At 42.1% G+C, this 19,250-nt stretch overlaps 1 protein-coding gene across 1 annotated transcript in view; it reads right to left on the bottom strand.

The window, feature by feature from the left end:
- nr6a1a (nuclear receptor subfamily 6, group A, member 1a) overlaps nt 1-15,462 on the bottom strand; it is a 114,265-nt gene extending 98,803 nt beyond the window's left edge. The window contains exon 1 of the mRNA XM_084946405.1: nt 15,147-15,462. Within this exon, the coding sequence (XP_084802531.1) occupies nt 15,147-15,213 (67 nt within the window). The 5' untranslated portion in view covers nt 15,214-15,462. The remainder of the gene's footprint in view (nt 1-15,146) is intronic.
- Nucleotides 15,463-19,250: the final 3,788 nt, after the last annotated feature.

Here is a 19,250-nt window from a genome sequence, read left to right as displayed (position 1 = left end):
TCTGTGCTAACTAAAAATAAAGACAAGATGATAGTTTATTAAATTTTAATGAAATTTGCAGATTGTTTCGGTGAAGTTTAATAAACTCCTTGCTATCTAAAATATAACAGGACACCGGAGTATATTCTCGAGCATCTCATGCTTCTGATAATCAGCTGTCTGCTTGACGTTTATTCAGCTGTGTAAAAACTATAACTTTAATCTCAGCCAAACCGATTTACTCAGGAACAAATAAAATACTAAAAAAAGCCAAACAATAACATTTTTAAGTTATCTAAGTGACTTATATATCATGTTTAACCTGAGTAGCCAAAGACGGCGGTGGGTTTGAAAACGATTAGCCGGCAGTCCGGTGTTCTCACGGCTCTAGTGAGCCTTGCCCCCGGCTCGCTATCGAGCTAGTGGGTAACAGACGTCTCCGAAAACGTCGGAGCGCTTTTGAAAATATGTGGTGTCTTGATAAACTGAGCAGATATTTGAGGTTTACAGAGCTACATTCTCGCCTGAAAATATGTTAAACTTTATTTTGTGACCCAGAAAGAATAATAAGAGTAATATTAAAACTAACCAGCTGCCGCCATTGTTGGAAACTGAGCTGGGCTGGGCTATGAATTCTGGGATAGGTTGGACCACGAAGTATACACTCGACCCATCTTTCAAATCTGGGGAAATGAAGGACGCATTTGTCAGCTACATTTGTCGGAGTCTTCGAATGTGGACAGTCTTCGTCGTGTCGCTGTAACGTAATCGGCCTACAAATGTGGGCACAAGAGGATGCAGTTCCTGAATTTGGACACAGCTATGATACCGGACACAGCTGCTTCTTCTTCGGGGTTTAACGGCAGCTGGCATCCTTGTACATGCAGTGCTGCCATCTTCTGTTTCAGTCCGTTATTACACTCTTAAATCCTACTACTTATTCCTGCGTCTTTTGGGATCTTACAAAGCTTCAAATGACGCGTCGACTATTAAATCAGTCGTCGACGATTTTGATAGTCGACGTAATCGTGACTAGTCGACTAATGGTGGCAGCCCTACACACAGAGCAGCGAGAGGCAGGTGTGAAGAACCATTTTTACTGTCAATTGACAGAAAAAGTAAAAGACAGAAGGAAAGTGGCATGGATGAAGGATAAAGTTTGTCTTGAGCAAACCACTACATGGGAGGAGTGGACAAATCAGGCCTGAGCAGAGTTGCAGTCTTACACGCCTCTCTGCAGCTTCTCTCCTCCTGCTACCCCCCCAAAAACCCATCTCCATAGAGACTGTGTCAGCTCCCAAAAAGACAAAAAACAAACTAAAAACCAGCAACAAACAACATAAACATAAACAATTACAAAGAAAGAACAGTACAGTATCCACATCTGAACCAAAGAGTAAAACAGTGAAATGTGGATTATTAAATATTAGGTCTCTCTCCTCCAAGTCTCTGTTAGTACATGACTTAATAATTGATCAACAAATTGATTTACTCTGCCTTACAGAAACCTGGTTGCAGCAGGATGATTATGTTAGTTTAAATGAATCAACACCCCCGAGTCATTCTAACTACCAGAAACCTCGAAGCACAGGCCGAGGGGGCGGTGTGGCAGCAATTTTTCACACCAGCCTATTAATTAATGAAAGACCAAGACAGACTTTTAATTCATTTGAAAGCCTGATGCTTAACATTGTCCACCCCAGCTGTGAAACTCAGAAACCAGTCTTACTTGTTATCATCTATCGTCCACCTGGGCCTTACACAGAGTTTCTGTCTGATTTCTCAGACTTTATATCTAATTTAGTTCTGAGCTCAAATAAAATAATTATTGTGGGTGATTTTAACATCCATGTAGATGCTAAAAATGACAGCCTCAACATGGCATTTAGTCTGTTATTAGACTCAATTGGCTTCTCTCAAACTGTAAAAGAACCCACCCACCACTTTAATCACACTCTAGATCTTGTTTTAACATATGGCATAGAAACTGAACATTTAACAGTGTTTCCTGAAAACCCTCTCCTGTCTGATCATTTCCTGATAACATTTACATTTACAATAATTGATTACACAGCGGTGGAGAGTAGATTTTATCAAAGTAGATGTCTTTCTGAAAGCGCTGTAACTAAGTTTAAGAATATAATCCACCCACTGTTATCATCTTCAATGCCCTGTACCAACACAGAGCAGAGCAGCTATCTGAACGCTGCTCCAACAGAGGTCGATTATCTTGTTAATAATTTCACCTCCTCACTACGTACGACTCTGGATACTGTAGCTCCTGTGAAAACTAAGGTCTCTAATCAGAAGTACCTGACTCCGTGGTATAATTCTCAAACACGTACCCTAAAGCAGATGACTCGTAATCTGGAGAGGAAATGGCGTGTCACAAATTTAGAGGATCATCATTTAGCCTGGAGAAATAGTTTGCTGCTTTATAAGAAAGCCCTCCGCAAAGCCAGAACATCTTACTATTCATCACTGATTGAAGAAAATAAGAACAACCCCAGGTTTCTCTTCAGCTCTGTAGCCAGGCTGACAAACAGTCAGAGCTCTGTTGAGCCAACCATCCCTTTAACGTTAACTAGTAATGACTTCATGAACTTCTTCACAAATAACATTTTTATCATTAGAGAAAAAATGACCAATAATCATCCCACAGATGTAATATTATCTACAGCTACTCTTAGTACCATTGATGTTAAGTTAGACTCTTTTTCTCCAATTGATCTTTCTGAGTTAACTTCAATAATTACTTCCTCCAAACCATCAACGTGTCTTTTAGACCCCATTCCTACAAAACTGCTCAAAGAAGTCCTGCCATTGATTAATTCTTCGATCTTAAATATGATCAACCTATCTCTAATGGTCGGCTATGTACCACAGGCCTTCAAGCTGGCTGTAGTTAAACCTTTACTCAAAAAGCATCTCTAGACCCAGCAGTCTTAGCTAATTATAGGCCAATCTCCAACCTTCCTTTCATATCAAAAATCCTTGAAAGAGTAGTTGTCAAACAGCTAACAGATCATCTGCAGAGGAATGGTTTATTTGAAGAGTTTCAGTCAGGTTTCAGAGCTCATCACAGCACAGAAACAGCTTTAGTGAAGGTTACAAATGATCTTCTTATGGCCTCTGACAGTGGACTCATCTCTGTGCTTGTCCTGCTAGACCTCAGTGCAGCGTTCGATACTGTCGACCATAATATCCTATTAGAGCGATTAGAACATGCTGTAGGTATTACAGGTACTGCACTGCAGTGGTTTGTATCATATCTATCTAATAGACTCCAATTTGTGCATGTAAATGGAGAGTCCTCTTCACACACTGAGGTTAATTATGGAGTTCCACAGGGTTCAGTGCTAGGACCAATTCTGTTTACATTATACATGCTTCCCTTAGGCAGCATCATTAGAAGACATAGCATACATTTTCACTGCTATGCAGATGACACCCAGCTCTATCTGTCCATGAAGCCAGATAACACACACCAATTAGTTAAACTGCAGGAATGTCTTAAAGACATAAAGACCTGGATGGCCGCTAACTTTCTGCTTCTTAATTCAGATAAAACTGAGGTTATTGTACTCGGCCCTGAAAATCTTAGAAATATGGTATCTAAGCAGATTCTTACTCTGGATGGCATTACCTTGGCCTCCAGTAACGCTGTGAGGAACCTTGGAGTCATTTTTGACCAGGACATGTCCTTCAACGCACATATTAAACAAATATGTAAGACTGCTTTCTTCCATTTGCGCAACATCTCTAAAATTAGAAATATCCTGTCTCAGAGTGACGCTGAAAAACTAGTTCATGCATTTATTACTTCCAGGCTGGACGACTGTAATTCATTATTATCAGGATGTCCAAAAAACTCCCTGAAAAGCCTTCAGCTAATCCAAAATGCTGCAGCAAGAGTCCTGACAGGGACTAGAAGGAGAGAGCATATTTCTCCTGTTTTGGCTTCCCTTCATTGGCTTCCTGTTAAGTCCAGAATTGAATTCAAAATCCTGCTCCTCACATACAAGGTCTTAAATAATCAGGCCCCATCTTATCTTAATGACCTTGTAGTACCATATCACCCTATTAGAGCACTTCGCTCTCGCTCTGCAGGCCTACTTGTTGTTCCTAGAGTATTTAAAAGTAGAATGGGAGGCAGAGCCTTCAGTTTTCAGGCCCCTCTTCTGTGGAACCAGCTTCCAGTTTGGATTCGGGAGACAGACACTATCTCTACTTTTAAGATTAGGCTTCAAACTTTCCTTTTTGCTAAAGCATATAGTTAGGGCTGGACCAGGTGACCCTGAATCCTCCCTTAGTTATGCTGCAATAGACGTAGGCTGCCGGGGGATTCCCAAGATGCATTGAGTTTTTCCTTTCCAGTCACCTTTCTCACTCACTATGTATTAATAGACCTCTCTGCATTGAATCATATCTGTTATTAACCTCTGTCTCTCTTCCACAGCATGTCTTTTATCCTGTCTTCCTTCTCTCACCCCAACCAATCACAGCAGATGGCCCCGCCCCTCCCTGAGCCTGGTTCTGCCGGAGGTTTCTTCCTGTTAAAAGGGAGTTTTTCCTTCCCACTGTCGCCAAAGTGCTTGCTCATAGGGGGTCATATGATTGTTGGGTTTCTCTCTGTATCTATGAAGCGCCTTGAGGCGACTTTTGTTGTGATTTGGCGCTATATAAATAAAATTGAATTGAATTGAATTGATGCTGAGGAGCCACTCAGTCCACAGGAAAACCAGGAGGCGGTACATTACAGTTTACCATTATTTCTTGGACATTTCTGTTACCAACAGCTTCATAATTCACCAAGAATCATGTGGCAAACACCAGCAGAAACAGCGGGCTCGCCAGGAGTTCCAGGAAGACCCGTGTGCTCATCTACTTGGGGCTTCATTGACATCAGGTTGCCCACCGACACCCAGCTTCAACCATTTCACTTCCCCCACAAACAGCAGCGAAGGACAGTCTAAGGCAGCTACAGCCACCTAAGGAAGTTCAAAATTAAAACGCCGTGGCCGTGTGAGCGGAGCAAGGTGGGTCTCTGTCTCCAGGTGGACAGCACTGCTTTAGTATCTACCACACAAAAACACCTGGACAGTTTCTGTATAAAAGTGACAATATATGGAAAACTGACAGCACAAGTCAACAAACTTCGTACACAGTTATTAGAATTCATATTTCACACAGATTGTTACTGATGTTTTGTTCATGCTGAATATCAGTTTTCACTTCATTATAATCTTGAAGAATCGTGTTTTTCCCTTTAAACCGTTGTTGCATTCCACAGTAAATATAAAATAAATGAACTAAACTTACCAAAGAAGACCAGGCGGCCTCTATTAACTCCGGGTAAATAAAGAGTGAAGGCAGACAGAGTTATAAATACGATGCTTTCAACAGTTTTTTCCAAGTTCATTAAATAAAAACCTGATCCAAAAGTCCCTCGTACTTCTCCCCACAGGTAAAACTCTTAATCAAACACAGCCTTTCAAAAAACAATCAGTAATCTGACTTTCAGTCTGACAGGCTCTGAGCGCTCAGTGCTCCATTAGATTTGACAGATTGTTAAGGAACTCAAGGGCTGCCTTCACAGGCTGCTTGGCGGTCATCCCTTTGACCTCTACACATGACCCTTGACCTTGTTGTGTAACACAGCACACAGGAGCATCTACTCTGTCCTCTCTGCTGCTTCTCCGTGACCGTGTGATGCTGCTGTCCCAGTGCCCCTCAACTTCTCAGCACATGCTTTGGCTGAAATGATGGAGAGCAGATTCCCCTCCATGCCTGACTGCACAGTTTGAAGACACCAGCAGCATTTTAATGTAACACAGTCTCTGCTTTGAAAGCTAGAAGAGCTAGAAGAGCCCTGCACAGGCTATAGGTCTGTTAAGATCCAGATATTTTAGGAGTTTCCACAAATGTTTGACTTTTCATGTGTAGAACAGACCATAATAGCATTTTGTGTAGGTGTGATATTATGCAAGCTCTTTCGTACTGACATTGATTTTTTAATATACATAGTTGCTGTATATCTGTAATCTTATTGCCTTAAAACACATAAGAAAGCTCTTTATCAGGTATGAAGGGTCTCACTCCGAGCTCAACAGCCTCTATGCTAAACCCAGGAAGGACCAGTGAGTGTGAGAAGCACGATCCAGAATGAAACAACAAAGATCCAGAAGCACATCAGGAAGATGACCACAACAGTTTGGTGAATAACTCGGGCCACTGAAACTCGAAAAAGAAGAGCGCCTGTCGCCACAGAAGCACAGGCCTTTGCACGGCATGCACCAGCCACGCTGGAGGCACTAAGCATGGCAGCACAGGAAAAACCTCTAAGCACAAGACCGATAGAGGCTGGGGTCTACCACACCATGCAAGACCAAAGATGGCCCTGAGAAAATGCAGCTCATCACAGCAGGGTGCAAGAAGCTGGCAGGCAGGGCAGACATATAACGCTGTAGCTGAGTGGCTGGCATAGCATAGAGGAACATCTGTGCTGAGTATGGTCTTGATGTCCTGAGGTCAAAGTGCCCACTTGGATGGTTGAGAGTGACCAGCTAAGGTCCTGTAGTACCTCCAAGTACAGATGGACAAAGCGGTGATGACTAATCAGCCCCCACACAGTATTAGTAGACAAGCAGAGGAGGAAGGTTGTAGTAATAGACGTACTTTTACCAAGTGATGGCAATTTCAGGAAAAGGGAACATGAGAAGTTGGAGAAACACAAAGTGCTGAGAGAGGAGCTAGAGAAGATGTGTAAGCTGAAGGGGGGATAGGAGCTCTTGGGGTAGTGACTTCCAAACTCGGAGAGTGGCTCCAGCAGATCCCAGAGAGGACAACCGAGATCTCTGTCCAGAAGAGCGCAATCCTAGGAACAGCAAAGATGCTGTGCAGGACACTCAAGCTCCCAGGCCTCTGGTAGAGGACCCCAGTTTAAAGAATAAAGACAGACACGGGGTTGCTGAAATTCAAAAAGAACATCAGAATCGGGGAGAAAGGTGACGGTAAAGGTGGCATGGTTACTGGTGCCACACGGGCTGGTCCGAGTGTTTCAGAAATGGAGGATACAGTCAGATCTTCGCCACACAAGCATCTCTAAGAGAACTGGCTGAAAAAAGAACATCTGATGTCAAAGGTCTGAGAAGAAAAAGCAGACTGGTTCTGTTCGACAGGTCGTCTGCACAGGAGGCAACGAATGCAGCATTAAAGTCAAGGTGAGAACAGACGTGCAGAAACAGGCTTGCTTATTTTGAACAGTGTGTATTTTTCCACTTATTTCAATACATGTTATCATTTGTTATCAATATATAATTAGACTGAATTGATTACCCACTTTAGACATGAAACAGTGGGATAAATGTTTCATAGAGCATTCATCCACGTGAAGCTGGTGAACGTTGTGTTTATCTGTGGTAATCCCGACGGCAGTCACGCTGGGGGTCAGGCTGTGGTCAGAGGGCAGGGGGGGGGAGCACCATCACTGCTGGCTGACATGCTCAAAGGAGCAACTTCCCTTTCATCATACCAGGGGTTAGAGTTTTACTGCCTCATACAGCCGGTGAGTGTACAAGCACTGTGCGAACTAAGCCCTGCAGCAGCCATCTGATAATAATCATCTCACAAAACAGCAGAAACAGTTGAGTCTGCTTATGGAGCCACAAGGTTCAGTGTGCACTGTAAGGATGCTCCAAATGTGTCGCACTTTCACATTTTTACACTAAAAATGAGGCGATATTGTCCGGTTACACCAGCTCGAAACTAAACCTATAAACATCATGTTAGTTGGCTGCGGTGGTCGTCTGTCAGTTAACTGACAGAACATTTCAACACCACCACTGCTGCAACGCCGACGCCCACCCCTGAACAAAACCAAAACCTGCAACTGTTAAGTTTGCTCATGTGTCCCATTCCAATCCATCGGCATTAGCTGATTTACAGGTACAAAAACAGGCTGAACAGCAATATAAAAGAGTTTAAAACAGGAATGAAAAAGCTAAAACTTTGCTTCTTCATTAAGAACATTTTACAGTATTCTCAAGAAAGGCCTTACACCAAACAGGAACAACATTAATCAGGATTTGGTGCAGGCTATAATGTGTCCTCGTAATTAATGTTAAAATGACAAAAAAAAAGTTTTAGCTGGGAAACTGGCCTTTTTCAGCCTTTTCTTACTTTGTCCTGAATAAATAAAATAAATAAATAAGAGTCTAAAGTTTTTCTTCATTAGTTCACTTTTAAGTTCGAAAAAATGCTGTAAATTCATCTATTTCAGGAGTGAAAATAATATCTAAGAAGAAATAACTTACATATTTTATGTACGTTCTGCATGTGAATACTGCTTTAATGTTTCACACAAGCAAAGCAGGAAGTTACTGCATTCAGAATATTTCCATTACTACAGTGTACGCATTCTTGAGTCCGTTCATAACCACCAGCTTGAAGTGTCCAAACAGGCAGCATTTACTCAACGCATGTGTGCTGAAGTAATGAGAAGAGTCACCGTTTAGCATTTTCCTGACGATGTGCACAGAGCTCTGTGTGTATCTTGTCTGTTGACTGTGAAACAATCAGTGTCCTGTGCTGAGCTTCACCCGACTATGGTTCCACTGCCAGTCACCTATGACCAGTACTCCCAGCATGGGGGGACTACTGAGCTGTTTAGAAAAAAAAGAAGAGAACGGGGTGGCTGCAGTTTAGGAGTCTCAGGTCAGGTACTAATCAAAAACTCGGTGGTTCGATCCCAGGGAGGTGCTTCCCTTTCTGCAAAGTAGGGAATAAATTTACTGTGCCACCCCACTAGTTCTACAAAAGCCAGCACCTTCCTCTTTGTTGTGGGCACTGGGTATGCATGAATGACTTCCACTTTCTCCACTTAAAGTCTTGACTTGTCCATGTCCAACCTCATATTCAAGGTACTCCACCTGGCTCTGTGTCTGATTACATTCATTAGGACTGCTCGTGAAGCCAGCAAATCTGAGGTGGAGAACACACAGATCCATCAACACCTGGTCCATGAGATGCTGAAAGGTTGCTGCAACTTGAACTGAAACAGTCCAAAAAGGAGTTTGTAGGCTGTCGCCTTCCTTGTCTCTGGCGCTGGGGCCACAGCTTTTCATCACCCTTTCCAAGAGTTCGTCAATGCGAGGTATCAGGTAAGGGATCAAACTTGAAGACTAATTCCAATTTTTTTCACTAGTACCCACTCGGCTAATCAGATTCAGCTGAACGTCCCAAAATGTCAATGCAACACAAACCACACAACAATGGTGGACATCAAGGCGATGATACACCTGCTTCTAAACTGTTGGTACAGGACTGCACACCGTCGCTGGACCACACTGTTGGTTTTGGAGAACCATTTCACTTCTTGCTGGGTTTCAAAAATGCTGGTTTTGATTTTTGTGCAGGACTCAAGAGTGACACCACTAACTGGCCAATCGGGGACTCAGATGGCTTGGGACTTTGGCAGAGTAGGTATTAAAAACGTACCTGGTATCAGGTACTCCCACCTAATGGAAAAACCTAAAAGTCAAGTCGAGTCAGCGGAGCTAAGCCCAGTGGGTACTAGTGGGAAACGGCTAAAAGTTGAACACTGATCCATCTTTTTTTAGGACTAGCATAACTAGGCTTCACCATTTGTTGATGTTTCAATTACCCAAGCTGCAGCTGGAATTCTGTAGAACTTTCTGGAGGCTGGAACATTTTCCCTCAGGTGTATTTTGTGCTGCACCTGTGTTGTAAAACCAGATTCCTCCTGAAACAACTGTAAAGAAGGGTTCTTAGATTTTTCTGGTGGGATGCCTGAAGACTTGTTAGAGACACTAAACCCAGCTCTGCTTTGTTTGTGGGGAAAAACTGTTCTCCATCTTCTTCTCCTGACAAAGACAGTGCTGCCTAACCTGCTGCATGGACCGTTGCGTTGCACACTGTTTGCAACTAGTTTCACCCAGTGACAGCTTGCAACCTCCAGCAAACACCTGCCAACCAGTTAGGAAATACCCATATTTCCCTAAAGACTTCCAGGGTGTCACCGGCTGCTTTAGGCAAATCTTTGATTCAGATATCCCAGTAAGTGACACCTAGCTGCAGTGAGTGGCAACAGAAGCCCCTATTTTTCCCCTTTAAAATGGAAATATTGCAGTTCCTCAGCTGCTCTTTTATAACTTCCCAGACAACTGCATCCTTCAGTACTGCAGCTTTACAGGATCCCTACTCTGCATACCAAGTTCAGTGTTTTACAGCTGCCTATAAACTCATCTTCCACCCAAATTCAAACTCAAATTGAAGCCATTTACAGCCTTTGGCCCAGGCTTCGTGTCAAAAACAACAGAAGCTTGGCAAAAGCACTGCCAACAGCCTCAGACCAATTATACTTACTGTAATACATTCCCTCTCAAAATATGGTTCACAGCAGCATGCTATGTCCTCCCTCGTCATCCTCCCCCACAGCTCATTAGCAGCTGTTAGATGCTCAGCCTATGCCAGGATCAAGGCAGCAAACTTCTGTGAGAGAGCAGTCCCAGCCCCATACCTCATGGATCAAGTGAAGGTTGTAAATACTTTCCTGGGTTACGGTGAGGTCAGCAGAGACCAGGGCCATTAATGCTTCAAGAGCAACATCCCTGGTTGCCGTTCCCATAGCTCTCATCCGCCACCTCCCCCAACATGTCCATCACAGCACACACAACAAGAAAACAACAAGCAGAACTTTAGGAGAAGATTCAGATCTCAGGGCGAAAAAACCCTGGAAGTGTTTGTGAACTGAAAATAGCATAGTGAAGTGGAAAAGGCTTAGACCATCACAGGGAACTGGAAAAATATTTATCAAGATTTTATGAGACAAGATCTTTTTAAGGACCTGAAAGCAAATGGAAATAATTGAGCACCAAACTAAAATATTTCACTTGTTGCAGGGGAACATTTTGGAACAACAAACCAGAACATTATTAAAAATTGAATTAATCCATCCAACATGTTCTTTTAGTTCCTTTAAAATGGTGTTAATTAATCTCCCCATTATTTGTCTTTTATCCCATCCATCACCAGCTGACCCGCAATATGTGTTGCCTGGAAACAGCACCATCAGCATGAAGGAACTGCAGCATTTAGACCTCTGGAACTGATGAGGACTCAGTTTTCACCGCTCATACTGGACTAACTTGTCTTTAATAGTTTCTCTCATCTTAACATGAAATCAGGGAGGTGAATGTTTCCCTGTAAGGGTGAAAAAAGGATCTGAGTTATATTAAACATTTTGCAGAAGATGTAATCAGATTGTACTCCACGCACGCTGTCTTGGGTCAAGAATCAAATTGAGATTAGCTGTAATGACCTCTGACATCTAAATAGAAGGTTAAACCAATCAGGCCAGATGTCCTCTCAGTATGTGGGATAATCATGAAAGAGCAAACAGATCCTGATGTTGTTACTAAAGTCTTATCATATTATCAGGAGAGACGCAGCAGCGAGACAGGAAAACCTGAAAATCTAGAGATATTTCTACGTTGGACACGACTGAGGGCACTATCACAGTGATCACAGCTGCAGATATATAAAGAAAATAAAAATATATAAATATAAATACAGATTCTGAATGTTTAATAACAAATATATACTTTAAAAACCAAACATGTACTTGTAATGTAATCACAACAGGACATTTTTGTAGGTTTTTGTATTACTCCATCATTTTAGAAATCTGTCTAATCACTGACTACAGGCCTGTGTGATAACCCTGATCGTGGCTCACATTATAAAGCCACCTGCTTTATTTGTTTGTTTTTCACTGCAGCGATGTGCATTTATTGCAGCACTTACAGGATCTTCTGATAACACATCTTCGTTTGTTAAAACTTACAGAGTTGAACCTGTGATGGACCTGATGCTTTGGTTACACTCCACTGCAGACACCCACAGCCAAGCAGTCATTCTTGCTACACTTCTTTATAAACCACCGCCTGGAATGCATGTGTAGACGGTGCGCTGTGATGTTAAGTCAATATGGGCGAGTCCACACCGTCACAAAACAGACGTCCATATGGACGCTCACCATCTGATGTTAAAATACTCACAGCCACAGAGTAAAAGTGCACTCGAGGCTTTTCACGAGTCGAACAGAGAAAATAATTGTCCTGCTTCATGAAAACTGAGCTTCAGTTTACAGCACAGCGAAGTCTGTCATCCACAGAGACCACAGAGGACAATGAGCTTTTCATTATAAATGGAAACATACATGATATTGGTTTTGTATTATCACTCTTTGATACATTTATCTTTTTCTTTCTTTAAACAACACAACAAGCACGACACCACCTGGTGGGGAGTGTGTTCAAAAAAGGCTTGACTGAAAGACAAGAATCACTATGATGCTGAAGGCGCTGCAATGATTTTTGTTTTTTCTCTTGATTAACTTGAATGAAAACACGTGTGTGTGTGTGTGTGTGTGTGTGTGTGTGTGTGTGTGTGTGTGTGTGTGTGTGTGTCTGCTGATGCTAACACTGATATTGTGGCAGCAGAGGAAGTGTTCTTAAGAAAGAAAAAAACACAACATGATGGATCACATCTACATTCCTGTCACCCCCACACTCCACTCCACCCCCACACGCCTCTACTGTACTCCTGGCTCATTCAAGAATCGGGGGTGGGATGGTGGGGGTGGTGTTTGTATCCTGTCCCTGTCCCACCCACTGCCAGCTACCCCCTTCACTCTGCCCCAAGGGAAAAACACACACACAACAAATGTACCAGCAGAGCAGGGGCTGACAAAGCACTTTGTTTCAACCAGTTCATGCCAGTCTACTTCACCCATGCATCAAACCTATCTTCCCTTCTGTGTGTGTGTGTGTGTGTGTGTGTGTGTGTGTGTGTGTGTGTGTGTGTGTGTGTGTGTTGGGGGCAGGGGAGTGGGGGGGCACACACGCTGTTTACTGTTCCATATGACACAGAAAAGCAACAAACTGCAGTGAAGAGCTGGAAGTACTTGATTAAAATCTCAAAGTGGTTTCTATTACTTTACTAAATAAACTCACATTAAAGTAAACAACAATATTCACTCTGCTAAACATCTTTTGATGAAAAAGTATCAAAGTGTTCACTTTCAAGATCAAATCTCAAATGAAACGAGAAAGTAGGGATGTGTGGATATACGAGCTGATGCTGAGTGACGTCAGGCCAAAACCATTCAAAGTAAAATACTGTTACAAATACTCAGTCTGTTACTTTATTTTCATGTATTTACTCCTGTTTATCATTTCTGTTTACCTACTGTTTTCTACTCTGCAAACAATTAGAAATGATCAATAAGCCGTTTTGTTTGCAAAGATAACACTGACCATTGAATCAGCTGCTATCAGTCTTTTTAAAGATACTGACTCATGGGTAAATATTAAGTATTGTTTGTTTCACAGTTTGGTGTTACAGTGTGAACGACAGCTGAAGGCTGAACGTTCATTTTTAATCATCAACTTTTGTGTTTGACCACCACAGAAACGTGGAATAATCGGTTATCTGTGCATTTTAAGTGTTTATTAGTTTCCTTCAGTCATGTGTGGTGTTTAGAAATTCCTGCCATATCCTGAATTTTAAGACCAGGTATTAATGAATTAAGACATGACGAAGAAATAAACATTTTGACGAGACATATTCTAACAATATGCAGGGAAAACATTATTTACAGAATTATCAACGAGCCTAAAATGATTTCAAAACGTTTCACAAACTACTTTTTATTTTTTGGGGTGTATTTCTTTACTCGTGTTTTTATGCTACAATTGAAAAATTAAAATGATTTAATCTGTAGAACTGCTCAGGCTGTTGTCCTCATTATTGATTATTCTGTTGCTTATTGCTGGAACGCACAGAGGATGTGTTTCAGTGAAACAAAGACAACGCCTGAAATGACTCAAGCAGCAGTCCCCACCACAAAACATACTTTAAAAAAATATTAAATTATTCACTCTCCACCATTTGACCTTAGAACTGAAGAAGCTTCTCGGATGAGAGGTGAAACGTCTTCAAGTAACTTAAAGAAGTCCAGACGCTTTTCTTTGCAAGCTCCTTTGACTACGATGACCTGGATGACTGAGAACCTTCACAGACATTCATGTTTAATCAAAATTAATAAATAATTTTGGGTACATTCACGAAATAATTTCAGTATTAAAATGAAACTAAGCCTAAAAAATGTATGCATTAATTTTACTATTAAATTAAGAAATCTAAGGGAAATTCTTAGGGGGACATTTCAATCTAATGTGCTTCTTAAACAGTCTTAAATCTTCATAATGAGACTTATTAAGTGGATCAGAACACAAAGTCCACCCCAATATCCATAAGTCACGTTGAGTGTCCTCAGGGCTGGCAGGGTTAAAGGAATTTTAATCTTGAAAATGTCAATAAATCTTCAGCCACCCGCATGGGGGCACGATATGGGACTGGCGCCTGGGACAGTCTGCTGCAAGGCATTGTGGGCTTAGTGTGAGCCTGGAGTTGGTCAGTATCACAGAATATTAGAAACGAGTATCAGGCACACTGAATAAGAAGCCTTTCCAGCAGCACCGTGCCACTGTAAACAAAAGTCAGCGGGACCGGTGCAGTAGGGGGATGGACCTCTGCATCCTCTGTTACGGCCTTTTTGCCATCCTGTGAAGTGCCGGATTTTGAGGACTTAAAGGACTAAAGGCTTCGGGGCATTCTCCAAGTTCAAAAGTTCACCTTTTACGATCTTCCCGAGCCTGACTGACCACCTCCAAATAAAAACATTCCGACCTCAGTTCCCAGCGAGCCCAGCGCCATCTCTCTCTGTGTGTCTCACACACACACACACACACACACACACGACTAAGTCATGTCCACCAGTGAAACAAACTCATCCGTGCTACACTGCTAACTTCGTTACCAACGTCTCCGAGTCTAATAAAAATAAAATCACGCGGCTGTCCCGCTGCTCCTTTTTTTAAACTTGCGCGTTTTCATCAGCGCCGCTTCAGAAAGGCTGCGGTGCACGTGAAAGGCTCGTGCAGCAGCAGTGATGAGGCGCTGATCACACAGCCACGCGCTCATGTTTTGAGGTGAGCAGCGGTGCCCGAGACAGCAGCAGCCGGGCTACGTGTGCTCGTGTGCGGACGCGAAGGAGGCTGTTCCACGTCAGGTTTGCCTACCGTTTACTGGCTTGGCGTCGTTTCTCTCCGGGTAGTCGAACCCAGTCGCCCTCTTCTGTATCTCCATCCTCCTGCATGGACTGAACCCGAGTCAGCTCGAGTCCGACGTCGCCCCTTCGCGCCGCGGAGAAAGAACCACGCGCGTGGGGGTGAAGGGGCAGGATGACAGCACTGGCGGTTCGGTCTAAAGTGAAGCTGGCGCTGCTTCGGTCGCCGTGTTTAGCTTGACTGACTCAGTACTCGAACCGCGGACCCATGCTTTGACCCTCCTGCTTCCAGTCAGCAAGGAATAGCTGGATCCACACCCCCCACTGATGGTGCGTTTGAGGATCTCGAGGAGGGTGGTGGACGGCAGCTTCTTCCATCAATTAGTGGTGATGGGAGTCTTGGACAAAGGCTTCTATGCAAAATGTCACATCATCTTATAATTATGACTGAAATCCTTTCACATAATAACGACACAATATTTTTTCATATCTATGATTTATTATCTCTTTACATTAGTGGGTGTAGTTTCAGATGCTCAAGTGATGAAGTCAGTGTAGATCTGAGAAGCAAAAACTCAGACTTCACACTGCTCTAAACACTCAGTTTCAGGCAGTTTTATTTCTAATTTAGACACTTTATGATGACAGCAGGTCTCCCTAATATGGGCATCTCAGGCAAACAGCTCCAACTGTAAACAGAAGCCCACCTACCACAAGTTTTATTTTTAGGGCCAGCCGATCAGAAGGAAGGAGGAAAGGAAATAAACAGCTTGATTAAGAGAGGATGCTGTACTAAGGCCCAGTATAAGATAAATAGCTAAGCTATCCTAGTAAAGTTCAGGAGTGGAGTTGGAACTGAGCAGAGTAGGTCAAGTCATAGTTTTCAGAAAGTAAAACCTACAAGAAAATGGTCAAAGGAGCTTGCAAAGAAAAGCGTCTGGACTTCTTTTCTTCTTCTTTTCTTTGCAAGCTCCTTTGACTACGATGACCTGGATGACTGAGAACCTTCACTACAAGAAAATGAATTTTTCACCTACCAGCTTCCAAAATGTGTGTCTGATAGGAGGAGGAATGTCTGATTAAACTCCTCTTGAAGTATAATTCTCAGAGAAACCAAGTGATTGATAACTGACTGTTGCTGGATTGTCTGTAGTTAGGCTTGACTCAACTTAAACATTGACGTGTTACTCCAGGTCCATCTGTCCGGTTGCCCAAGCACAGTTACTAACACATTATGTGCTACTTCAATCTTTTTTTAACCAGTTCTGTAATAGATTTGTATTTAGGGTCTCAAAAACATTCTGAGTATTTCAGAAATATTTATTGGAAAGAGTTACAAAAAAATGAAAATTCAAACTGTGAAAACACTGACATATTGGCTAGCAGTTACAAAAGTGACATGAAATGGCTGTTCAAGATTACAATCCTGTTTCTTATGTGACAGGAAACCCAGCAGATATGACTGAAAAGGCCACAAGTGCATTATCTCCTTCTCTTGTAAAGGGTTGTCCTGTGTATCCTTGCTAAAATAACACAAGAAAGGAAGCACTAAATCAACTTTTCCAGGCATTTAGAGAATTTGACCAGCTTTTGTCAAGTTACTTAGATACTTCCTGGTCATTTTACTAATTTGAAAAACATCCAGAACATAAGCCTGACACAGATTTGGTAGAATACGCCCCAAAAGTTGCTTTCCTAAGCAAATAATTAAATAACTGAAATAAATCATCTTCACTATGCTCATTAAACAATTCAAATAAACTCAGTTTTTGTTAGACCTTTGAACAAATCAAAATGAATTACTTATGTAAGTGTGTTTATTTCACAATGAAAACATTAGACATCACTGTTTTCTCACACATACCAAAGCACAGTATGAGGTGAGATCTCTTTATTATTAAATCTATTTTAAATCTAACTGAAAACAGATGAATCGTTTTATTTTTATTACTATTCAGCGTTAGATTGTTCAGCATGGTTGCTGATTTGTTTATTTAATATTTTGCATTGTGGTTTTTCCGACATAACGCGAAAGCAGCACAAACACACAACAGATATTACGTAACAAGCGTGCCTTATTGGTCTGAAGGAATTGTGGGACATGAAGTTTCGCAACCGCCCTTTTCTGGCCTCTGGTAAAATTGAAGGCCAGCGTTTACCACGACAAGACGAAAACTAGCATGATAATGCTAATCATAGTTACCGGACAGCTGTTCGGTTAGTAACCAGAGACAGAGACACATTCGCTGAGTCAGCGTCGGGTTTCGGGCGGGCCTCGAAGGTCCAGGCTCGCCCAATAAAGTCGCTGTCCCGTCGGGTGTAAGGTGCACTAATGCAGCATCATACCGCTTGGTAATTAAAAACGCCAACATTCATAGACATTCAAGTCACTGCAGTGCGAGCTTAATGTAATCGGTTCACAGTAGTTTAGCGTTTCTGTAGCAACCGTGACACCCAGCATGACCGAGGAGGCGGCTGGGTGGACGGGCCTGTGCAGAGCAGACTTCGGGTAGTGACTCTCGGGTCTATTTCACACTAAAAAGGAGGCTTTTATCAGTTTCTGCTGCTAGCTAGCTAGCTACTCGAAATTTGAAAAACAAAAGGAAACGTGTTGAGGACACTGTGCGCTCACAATAAACTGTCCTAGCATGTGGTGAGTTCACTGATCCAAATGTGTCTCCGGCTTTGCATCTGCAATTTAAGAAGGATATTTTTGCACTTTTCTAACCTTGGCTACGTTTCTCTGAGTGTACTACGCGTTGTTGTGATTAAACACTAGCGCTTTTGTTGTTTGGAGGAGCAAAGTGACCTGCCCACTAGTTAAAGGTCTGCTGCCATCCTGCGGAGACGGTAGGGCGAGGAATAAATTGGGGGTTACAGCGCCCTCTGATGGTCTCTCTACAAAGTCTCTGTGTGTGAAAAAGCGGTTTGCTAGCTGAAAGGCTACCAGCCACCGTACCAGAGAAAGGTTTCTTCATGCGAATAATTAACCTACGTTTTATTTAATAATTAATTAATAACATTTAATATTACCGGACGTGTTTTTGTTGGCAGCTCGTTAAAACGTATGTCACTTGGCGTATTTAACCTCACTCAAAAACAATGTTATTACAACCAACCATTTAAAGTCTCTGTTTATGTGATAATAGCGCAAAGCCACTGCAGAGTTTGAAAGAAAAAATGTGTCCTTAACAGTTGGAAGAGGGACAACAAAAGTATAAATGTATAAAGAGCATTTTCACATTTCACCAATCAAAACGGATTAAAAACAGCTTAAAGTTAAAGTCTCAGAGTTGTTGTTGTATTTTTGTTTTTCAGTGGAAGTTATTCTCCTCATATGTGTTTTGTTTTTGTTTTGTTTTTTTGGAGTGCCAGCTCCCTGTTTTCTAATGTTTATAATGTTTTATAAGTCCCACTAACCTTAATTGAAAATATCATGACGTAGAAACAGCTGTGATAAATCCACTGCCACTCCTACATGTCAGTAACTTTGGTCTGTACTTTTGGTTCTTTTATAAAAAAGCTTTGCCTTCCACTCGCCATCAAGTGCTGCTCAGACAGGATCGCATCACTTTGGGTTTTCTCTCTAATATTGCTGCACCTGACACACAGTCTGTTGTTGTGAACTGAATTGAGTGTGATTGGATGCACAGTAGTATTCAGGTTTTGTGCCTTGTTTCTGATAATCCCCGTGCAGTGTTAGTTTCCTATTGTTTCAGCCGCTTTGATCATCAGGGGTTTTATATGACACACACACACACACACACACACAACAGGATTTCTATCAGAGTCCTCCAGGTAACAGATCAAGGTTTGTCAAAAACAAGCATGAAACAATAGTGTGGAATAAGATGTGCTCAGTAGTACTTTATTACAATGTTTCAACAAACACTTTTGGAACAATTCATTATTTTAGAACCCACAAAAGAATTTACATTAACTTAAAACTGAATTAAAATGGGGGGAAAGATTGATTACACTCCTCCAAGGTTTCAAGGAACCCAGTGGCGAGTGGATATTGGAATTCTGTGGGTCCTGTTTATCTTCTTTTATCATTTCCTTTTCTGCACTGGTACTCATACTCATCTGTGTACCCAGGATACTTCCTGGCTTTAAA

The sequence above is a fragment of the Perissodus microlepis genome, chromosome 12, assembly GCF_051167445.1.
Source record: "Perissodus microlepis isolate ML-2025 ecotype Zambia chromosome 12, ASM5116744v1, whole genome shotgun sequence".
In the NCBI taxonomy this organism is placed as follows: domain Eukaryota; kingdom Metazoa; phylum Chordata; class Actinopteri; order Cichliformes; family Cichlidae; genus Perissodus; species Perissodus microlepis.
The sequence above is the reverse complement of the archived record's forward strand: the minus strand, read 5'-3'. Positions and strand labels throughout refer to the sequence as shown.